General features: G+C 35.5%; 1 protein-coding gene across 1 annotated transcript in view; it reads left to right on the top strand.

Annotated features, from left to right (window-relative positions):
- nphp4 (nephronophthisis 4) overlaps positions 1-10,872 on the top strand; it is a 178,107-nt gene that overhangs the window by 117,609 nt on the left and 49,626 nt on the right. Inside the window, exons 13-15 of the mRNA XM_016495116.1 lie at positions 384-532; positions 3,379-3,570; positions 6,914-7,104. Coding sequence (XP_016350602.1) covers positions 384-532; positions 3,379-3,570; positions 6,914-7,104 — 532 coding nt within the window. The remainder of the gene's footprint in view (positions 1-383; positions 533-3,378; positions 3,571-6,913; positions 7,105-10,872) is intronic.

Here is a 10,872-nt window from a genome sequence, read left to right as displayed (position 1 = left end):
TTTTGGGGGGTTTTGTTTTTTTTTTTTTTTTTTTTTTGGCTGTGGTGTGTTATCTTTTGTGGAAGATTTAAATACTGAATATTCCTGACAGAGTTTGTCTCTGATCTGTTGACCTCTTTGTTGTCTTGACATTCTCATCTGCTTCCTAAACATCTGTCCTTACCCTCAAATATGGATTTTTTTGTTTGCACATTTTAGGAGGTTCTTTTTAGATTTGCTGATGAAATATTCTCAGTATTTTTCAGAGTCCTCACAGAGAGAGATAATTGTAGACTGAAAATTTATAAGCTAAAACTTTTTATACTGAACTTGAGTCCAAAATGACTTTTGAATTTGTCTGTTTTTCTCTCTTTCTGCCTGTGTGCTGGATTAAACTGAATCAGGAGCGTCCAGTTGCCAGCAGCATAGCTCATCTGGAGCTGAGTGTGCAGGAGAGAGAGGGAAACAGAAGTGAGGAAGAGGATGAGATGCAGGAGCTGACCTTCGCTCCAGTACACGCCCCTGTCATCACCCTCGGAACACACGCTGCTGGGTGAGAACCAGACAGACATACATGATGATAATATGCTCATAGTTCTGACATCATTAACCAAAATGATAGATGAATGAAGATAGTAGATGATGGATGGATGGATGGATACATGAATAGACAGACAGATAGATAGACAAATTTATAGGCTGTATATAAAGTGTATTTATTTGTGTTTTGAGTATGTATACATAATACATTGAACTATTTCTTTTCAAAAGAGTGAGGAAAATCCTTTTTTCCATGATATATCCTCTTTAGAACATTACTCTATATCCCCATCATGCATGAATTTGCTGCTTTCTCTAATGCCAGTTTCTCTCTCAATAGCCCTCTCTGTTGCCATTGTTCCATTTTCAAGACACCAGCACATTTGTTTATGTCATGTTTATTTTAGCTGAAGTATTTCGGGGCCCTGTCTATTTTTATATGTGGGCTTGTGCTGTCCTTTAAAAGTGGCAACAGTTCTGCTGAAGCTGTTAGTTGAGATGGCCATTTAAAGTCTGTCGGAGTGCAGAGTTGTCATTCAGGAGCTGTTTGGTGTCTGTTCATGATCTGATTCTGAGCAAAGACAGTTGACGGGCCAACATTATTTACATCTGGCCCTGCAGATTCACACAGCACAAGGAACCGAATGTCACATGAAACTTTATTTAAAATAAGAACTCTGATTTGAGTCAGTTGTATCTGATTGAGACCTTAAAAAATTAAAATTGAAGTCTAAATACTAAGCTAGCTGGAATGAATTAAGTTCTTACATTCTACTGCAGGTGAATTCAAATGATATTTTTTTATATGTGAGGGACCTTAATTTGGTCAGATTTGTATGCCTGTATTTTATGAAGAGCTCAGACTATCACAGACAAGGACAGAAGTCCAGAAAACATTTACATAATACATATCTTGTCTCTTGTTCTAAGGGTTTTAAATGAGTTGCAGGTAATGAGTCCAATTCCCTGAAGTCTTTTGTCATTATGAGAAGCCAAATGTCATTAAAGATGCAGTTTTGAGATCAAGTTTGTAATAACTAGAACATAAAAGGCCTTTAGATATGATAATTTTATTTATTTATTTATTTATTTAATAATTACATTTTTAATTAATTTAATCATGCCCACTAAACTCAATTATGGTATGAATTGCTGTGGACTCTATGGGCCAGTTATAGGATAATGTTCAATAATAAATTAAATTGAATTAAAATGTAATTTAAAAAAATTTCATTTATAAAATACATGCGCACATACATAAATAAATAAAACCCATTTTATAATGTTTATTTAGTAATTTTGTCCGCCACAATAATGTTTTGAATTATCTTCATTTGGGGGCTTTTCTCAGCAAATATTGATAGTGCTAATTAACCATGATTTGTATTAATCAGCTTATAATGTAATTCAATATTTTTAATTTAGTATACCGATTATGCATTAATAATGCATACAAATAAAGTTCAAGAAATTATTACCAAAACAGAAGATTGTGTCTCTTTTAGTCTCTCTCTGCTTTTAACTTTGTCTCTCTTCTTTCTCTTTCAGTCTTAAGCTTCTTTTTTTCTCTCTCACTATATCCTGGTAAAAATATATTGGGCAGGCGAGTGTGAAAATAATAAACAAGGCTTATTAATGTGTAATTCAGCAGAAAATGACCATGATCCATAGGTAATATTATATTCCTCTTTGTCTGTGGTAATTAAAAGCCTGGTATAAGTGTAGGCTTAATTACTGTGTCTCCTAATTAGTTGTGAGTCACTGGAAGAACACATTAAAGTCCTGCTGTTGTTAAGCTCACATATATTTTTGCTTTTCTTATTGTTGGAAAAGGGCTTCGTACAGCTTCAGTACAGGGTCAAATATTTTTACTGAGGAGCCATATTGATCATAGAGGGTGTATAAACAGGGCGGGTGAAATGTTTTACATATATTTATTTTGATTTTAAGATTATTACAATGAAACATTTTTTTGTTTGAAATAATATGCATATTTTATTAAATCATAATAAGACTTGCACTAAGGAAGTAAACAGTCAAATTTTACATCATATTGACTTTTATTTTTCTTATTCAGATTTCCCATATTCTACCTGAGTTCAGCAGTAGATATAAGCTCTAGCAATGGAACTCTAAGGCTGTATTGTGTTCTCAGATCTGTACTGACAGCAGGCAGATTGTAGTTCTGCATTGTTAAATAAACTACACATATATATGAAAAAAATCCACCATTTTATATCTTGTGCTGTAAAATTCTGTGCAGCAGCCGTTATACCACCCACGTTTTATTGTATTTGCTCTGTTTTGCTTTCTCTTGGTGCGATTTTCTTTCTATGTCTAACAGAATATATTTTAAGTGCTTTTATCTGCAAGCATGCAATTCTTTCAGGAAAGAAGTCATTTATGGAGTGCTTAAGAAAGTGGTGCTTGATATAAGCCTCATAAAACCATGGCTCATGTGTGAGATGCCATTTAAGATATCACAGCAGGACATATTACAGATCACTCCAGATGATTTAATTGTAGCTCTGACATTTGACACAGTTGTACATGTGAAATACTGTGACGACATATGGAATGTATCTGATAGCGCACAGTAGGCTGCCACATCTGTTTACTGATCTGTGTCCTGTGTTGTCTTGACAGCATTTGGCAGTTCATGCGCTTCAGGTATAGTACTGTAACTAAAAATCTGTGTCGCACACAGAACTGAATAAGACACAGTATGGCAGATGTTCAGTAAGAAAATGCTTAGGTAATTGGAGAAAGCTACATTATCATTGCAAATGTCATGAAATTGTATGGCAGCCAGTTTTTTTTTTTTTTTTTTACTGTGCATGTGTGCTTTGTCTATCTCAGCTCCTCCAGATCAACCTCCCGGAGATCTTTGGCACAGCTCTTCTCCTCTGGTTTTCCTCAGATCCTGGACATTCAGAACCAGGTGGCCGAGGTTCTGGACCCTTCTGAGCCTGTGAACTTTAACCCCCAGAGAGAAGAAGCAGATCCTCTGCAGGCCAACACTCTCATTATTCAGTTCTTGGCTTTTTCCAGGTAATTCTGAATGTCGCCAATAGCAACACTGGTTGCATTTTATAGTTTGCAATCTTATTTTTTGTTCTAATGTGTTCTTTTCCAAGGTGTTTTTTCTGTGTGACTTATATATTTATGTATCTACGATAATACTCTGCTTTTATCTGTGAGCATTAAAATTAGCATTTAAAAAAAGAATTTTCTGCATCTTTTCACTCAAAAATGGTTAACTAAAAAGGTTTTATGCTTGTTGAACACACTGTCACAGGTTACTTCCTTGCATGCAATCTATTTAAATTGTAGACGTGTCTGGAATAACACAGACATATTGGAAATTAATGTGAATGTTATTTAATTTTTTCTAACATCATCCATCTGGAATAATGTTGTTTAAGTACTCTACTAAATTAAATAATTTATTTCAATTGGTTATTTGAGTATTCCAGGAAAAGCTGTTCATAGCAATGGGAAAAAGGCCAAAAATTGCATTGAAAATGTATAATGGTATTAAGAAGTAATATAATATATTAGAATTTTTTATAGTGAATTACAAAATGCCTTTATCTGCTTAAAAAGATTCACAGGCAGGTTTGTTATAGAGCAGTATGTTCTAGTCTACAGCCTTTACGAGCAGTGCTGAAACACTAGCTATAAAACAGGAGATGTCAGATCCTTTATTTCAATAGTAATGCAGCTCTTCAAGTGTTGGTTCAGGGCCAAGCATCTCTGGCTAACTTATCTCTGCCTCCAATCAGCCAATGTCCATATATCACTCAAGTATTGATGCTAACTTGTCTACATAAGAAACGGCACTTGTCAAGTGTGCTTGTGACGGACTGAGGCACCTCTCTGTTCTCAGATCAGGCATTGATAGATTTAAAGCACACTCTCCCTCTCTTTCTCTTGTATCTCTCTCACTGTCTCTGTCAAATCGTTGTATTTGTCAAATGGGAGATAAGGTGATGAAATGGGTCTCTTTTCAACCTTGAGATCCATTTAACACATTTAATACAAAATAACATACAAAAATAATACATTTTAATAATCATTTATTGTATATAATAAATTTAAATTGTGATATTGCTTAATGGCCATGATTTAATACAGTAAAACTTATTTGCGATATTTTAAATCCCCGGGTTAATGCATTTGATTAACCTGTTTTATACCGAATTTATGATATCATTTAATATTAAAATATTTAATTGATCGATAGCCCTAATAATAATATAAATAATTGACATAGTAATTAAATAATAGCTGTATTAATATAATGTTGATATCAACAGTGAATACCAGTAATAGTAATATTAAAAATAATATCATGTTCATAAGTCTTAATATGAGGTTATTGTAAAGCTCTACATTTGAGATTTTTATTTCTTATCTACAATTTTATGTAAGTGAAAGAGGGCAAACACTTTAGGCTAATGGATTGGATGGATTGGTTAAACATTTTTTTTCTAAACACTCAGTAAGAAGGCTGGTGAGTCTACTGGTTAAAGGTAGATGGAAATACCTGAATACATTTTCTGTTTTGTAAAGGAAATAAAACTATGTGATTTATCTGCTGAATGAATCTCAATATTATTATGCAATATTATTGTGCATGTGTGTGCATTCTGCATTCCCTCTCAGAAATTTCCTCTCACCATGCTGAGCTATCTATCCCTTTGTTTACCAGATGAATATAAATGTGAAATCCTTGCGTAGTTGTAAGGCCTATTCTTTTAATTGAGGAATTCAAGTCATTTGATTGGCTCTGAGGTCAGAACTGACATCTTGAGTGAATAGCACTTAAACTCTAAAATTGTGACGTGATCGCGCTCAGTGAGCCTGCCAATTGTCCGCACTCTAAATAGTTTCTATCCTTATCTAATTCTGAGTGATTGATTGCTAATCTTCCTCATAAAGAGAAAAGAAAGCAATCATCCCTCCCTAATCTATCCCTCCACTTTTAATTCATTCTACTGAGGATGGAGACGAACTCTTCACACTGCCCTGACAGCTCTCAAATGTCACCTTGGACTTTGATTAATTCATTTATATCCTTTCATTTAATTATTTATATAATTTGTTTATCCTCTTGTTGATGTAACGGCAGCCTGGGGTTCTAAACCCATGTTGGCTTTTAAACCTTCAGGTTTGAATGACTGAACCCATCGCCCCTGAGCTCCTGGTGTTGAATGAAGTTGTTTCTTCAGGTGTGGAGCAGTTCAGTGATGTATGATTATTGCTTACATAAAATGCAGTGGACCATTACTGGATCATTAAATTGATTTAAAATATTATGTTTTTAAGGAAGTAACTTCTCCCCAAATGTCCTGCTTCAACAAATCACAAATAACTGAAAAAACTCTACTAACTCTACTGTGTAGGAGCCACAGTGCAATGAATTTGCAAGGAAGTTATTGATTTTGCTTTCAGGAAATGCTGAAGCTCCACATGATTAAACGGGAAGTTTTGTTTTATGATTTACCTGCTCTTTCTGACTTCAAAAATCTTTGAAGCTTTTCAAGCTCTAGCACAAGGATACGGTTTTATTGTTTTTAATTAGGTTAATTCGGTTTCAGTCTGGCAGTTATTCTTTAATAACATTTATTAATATTATTATTATTAACTTATAGCATTCACTTTATTAATGTTAGTGTTAGAATGGTTAATGATTGCATGTTAGTTTTAGGTTTAGGGTTATACATTTTTTCCCCATTTTATTTATTTATTTATTTGTTTATTATTTTTAGGTTCACGTTTTGTTTTTGTTTCGCCAAAAAGTTATTAATAATTTGTTTTGCATTTAAATACATTAAATACATCATCTGACTAATGTAAGTATTTTTTGCAGTGAGGTTTAATAAATGGAAGGAATTTTTAGTTTTGAAAGTTACAGTATGCTTTCATAGTTCAATAAACTTCTTCATCTAAAAAAGATCAAGGACATTTTGATTCTTTGGGATATGACCTCTGTTTACAAAAAAAAGTTTAAATTACAGTAGTTACTATTGATCTGGTGGAAAGCATTTGGAAAATGGTGGAATAAGTTTGTCATGGTGTGACGCAGACAGATTCTTCATCATAGAGTGCCTTGAACTGACTTTCCATGATTGCATCGCTGATACTGGTTCTTTATGAAGGAGTCACTCACACTGGCTCTTTATCATCGAGTCAATGAGATTTGCTCGTCATTGTGAAGTCACTCAGATTGATTCTTCATAACAAACCGCCACCAAAGGACTCCTAATAATATCTCTTTTAAATCATTTGCAATGTCCTCACAGATCCAGTTGTATCTCAATGAATGTCATCATTGCTTTTCAATTATGCCACATTCCCCAATGCCAATCAGTTGTCTGTCTCTCCCTAGGGTCCCTCAAGCTGGTGTGAATTCAGACTGGCCCAGCACTGTCCATTTCACCTTCCAGCTTTACCGCTTCCCCCCTGTCACCACAGAGCGTCTGAAGCTGCTTGACCTGGAAAGGAACAGCAAGCTGAAATCCAACTCTGATTACCCCTGTGTCCTCTCTGTTATCAACAAGGATGGCACACTTAGCTCTGGTATGATTACCATCCTCCTACGAATGCTTTATGATTCTCTTCAGCACTCCACAACATGCTTATTTCATTTGAATAATCGGTTGTCTTTTTTTAGAAGCATCCTTGAAAGCAAATGTGTATTTATAGCACTCCTCAAAATCGCCAGTATCACTTTTTTTGTTCTATTGAATTCGATCAATGTCTGTGTAAAACTTTATAGCCGTTTTTAACCGCAACGCATGCGGTGTTTTAGTGAATAAAGCTCTAAAAAAAATTAGCAATTAGAGTTTTTACGGCTCTTGGCTGAAGTCCAGTAATTGCTTTTAAGAAGGAGTCTTCATACACAGCAGCCTGCTGAGGAGAAGTGTAGAAGCGGCGTGACTTTGTGATGAACTTGGTCATGCTGAGAAAACAGTTTTGGCTCTGTTGGTTCATACGGCTGCCAAAAATACTTATTACCTGCCCCTGATGTGAGTTATTTTTATCAATAGTTTCTCACAGACTGGCAAAAGCCGATATTTCAAAGCACCTTAAAATGTTGAGCTAAGAGCACTTCAAATACACTTTTCCCACTGCCGGAGTGGGGCTTTTTGCTCTCATGTTATACCATGAAAATCTTGGCTAAAGCTCATTGCCTTGATTTATTTGTGTTGCAAGCAACATCTTGCCTGAACAAAACTCCCACTATGAGGGAAAACTAGCTGTACAGTGATTTCACCAGCTGTTGCGTTGAAATGGCCTTTACTGATTGGCTAGTTAAAGTATCTGATGAGGTGGAACATACATGACATGAGAACGTGTCTGTCTCATGATGAGTAGGCAGCCTCTCATTTGCCTACAGCGACCAGCTAAGAAGAATGAAGGAATAGACCAGTGGTTCTCAACCTTTTTTACTCCAAGGCCCCCGTCTCACTGCAGATATTCTTTACAACTTAAAAGTGCTTAAAAGTATTTAAAGCTCAGTTATACAGTAACTTCAACAAATAAGCACAAGTCAACCTGCCATACCGAACAAGACCACAGGGAGATGCCAAATCTAATCTATAGACAAATCCAAATTGCTAAACACACCAAAATACAAATGAAAAATGAAAACATTCTGAATGTGTGAAAACTCAGCGATCTGAAGGCGGGTCAACGTCATCAGTGAATAGTTCCTCTGTCAGAACAGTTGTGTCTGTGTTTGGAGCGTCTGCTGCCCATATGTATATAAACACCACTGATCCTCACAAACTGCTCCAAAACACGCTTCTTCGGTGAGTTTCCGTTATAAAACACTCACTGTACATTAATTTTGACAACTACGTGAATATACTGAACTCAGTGGTGGCTGGTGGAGAATTTTCTAGGTAGGGCGCTACATCAAAGAATTTTAGCATACATCCTGGTATGATTTATCCCAGTATAACAACAAGAAAAGTATTAAGACTTGAAATATTTTAAATAAAGATAATTGTTTTACCAAGTTCAAAATTGAGGATGATTCCCACAAAACTATATCTTCTGCAAGCTTTTTTCAAGATAAATTAAAACATTTTTTAATTTTAATAATTCACAATTTATGTACAAAGTACCAATAAAAAAAAAAAACTGAGGAAAAAATAAATGTTACATTTGTTTAGAGCATTTTCTATACATATAACTACAAGTCAAGCAGCAATACCGGACCAAACAGGACCACACGGAGATGCCAACAGACCACTACACCAGTTGCCTTAACCTGAATGTATGTAGATATATACGGATCCATTCAGAATTATTAAACAGAGCAAAACACAAATTAAAAAAGCAAATAAAAACATTCTTAATTTGTTTGTTTACATATTAATAGTAACGGACTGACGTGTCTAATAGTGTATGATTGCGTAATCATCTTTACCTCCATTACAATCATCATCCATCTAAACTTTACTGGTGAGATACTGGTTTGCTTTATTCAGCGCAAACAGACTAGTCCTGACTTCATATTTCTTATTAATAGAGGTATATTTGTTCCCACCAATCGCTGCACAAGTTTATGTATGATGACGAAAGCACGTTAGTCTGCAAGATGTCTGTTAAAGATCTCTTCATCTGGAAAGCATCTGCTGTATACAAACATCTGATAGACGTCTCTAAGGTGTCAGTTTTACATACATTCTAAATCATAAACATCTTAAAGACATTTTCTAAACGTCTATTTGACATCTAATAGGAAACGACCTATAGACGTATTGCAGATGAGCAAAAACAAAAAAATACATCTTGCAGATGCAGACGTCAGATAGACATCTCCGTGATGTACGTGTGCTATCAGGGATAGAGATTGCATTGTGGTGCCTGCAGTTCGAAAAAAAAAAAAATCTTTGTATGGAAGTCTATGAGAACAGTTTGGGCGATTCTTGGCCAGAGTGAAATCGCCTAAAAAGGGGCGATACTCCACAGAACGTGACTTGATGATGATTGAACTATATATCCAGAGGCAGAACAAACAGTCTAGAACAGTGACACAGCTGTGGTTGAATGTGAAAAATCCCTCCCTTTCGCACTCGTCGCCCTATCGCCCTAATGAAGAAACCGCCCCTGTACTGAACTGTTTTCAACAAAAATATGATGTTATAGAGATCAGTGCGCCAAGAGTGCACGTACACGGTTTGTTTACGCATCAATAATAACGGATACATGCGTGCCTAATGTACGATTTACTAGCACGACACTGGCTTGCATTATCCAGCCGAGAGATGTAGTTTGCGTGTCTTGTGCTCATGCAGTGGTCGGTGTTTTGAGCCGCCGTTCATTCTGTATTTCACAGTGTGATGAGAAAGGGCTTGAGCTGCTCCAAAACACAGAATATCACAGAATACTTCATTAATATGTTAATATTTAACATATTAATCATAAAATTTGTTAAGTGAATATACTTAAATTTTAAGTTATTTCGCCCCCCACCCCCAGTTAAGAACCACTGAAATAGACGATAGAGATAGAACAAAGGTTGAAGAGTTAGATAGAGTGGTGGAGAACAGAAGAAATGATGAGAGAGTGATAGAGTGCGAGAGCATGACGAAGAGATGCAGGGGTAAAAGAGGATCAGCTCTAACAGTCTGCTTTCAGCCTTTTTATTTCAGAAGAGATGTAATATCATACATAAGAAATACATCTAGCGTGAGTGTGCAAGCACTGTCCTCACAGTCAGCCCTGTAAGATGGGAGACTCCAACCATTTTCAGGCTAAGGACCACTTGGTGAAAATAAAGACAGAGCAGGATCCCCATTACATATTGTATAAAACTGAGTGTTACATTTTAAACCTGGTCTAGAATAGCGTGTATCAGGGTTGTGCAAATCTGTCTGTCTGTCTGTCTGTCTATCTGTCTGCCTGTCTGTCTATCTATCAGTCTATTTATTGATCTGTCTGTTGGTCAGTCTGTATCTATCTATCTATCTATCTATCTATCTATCTGTCTATCTATCTATATACTGTATCTGTCTGTCTTTCTGTCTATAGATTGCACTTCTACATACTGTTTGCTACTTCAATTGAAATTAAATTAAAATTCAGCAATTGAATCAAATTTGAAAAGGTATTTAATTTAATTCTAAATGGCGCACAACCCTGATGCATATGTGACCCTGGACCACAAAACCAGTCATAAGGGCAATTTTTAGTAATTGCGATTTATACATCATCAGAAAGCTGAATAAATAAGCTTTGTATGGTTTGTTAGGATAGGACAATATTTGGCCAAGATACAACTATTTGAAAATCTGAAATCTGAGGGTGCAAAAAAATCTAAATATTGAGAAAATC

Source organism: Sinocyclocheilus anshuiensis, unplaced genomic scaffold (genome assembly GCF_001515605.1).
Source record: "Sinocyclocheilus anshuiensis isolate Anshui unplaced genomic scaffold, SAMN03320099.WGS_v1.1 scaffold122, whole genome shotgun sequence".
In the NCBI taxonomy this organism is placed as follows: Eukaryota; Metazoa; Chordata; class Actinopteri; order Cypriniformes; family Cyprinidae; genus Sinocyclocheilus; species Sinocyclocheilus anshuiensis.
The sequence above is the reverse complement of the archived record's forward strand: the minus strand, read 5'-3'. Positions and strand labels throughout refer to the sequence as shown.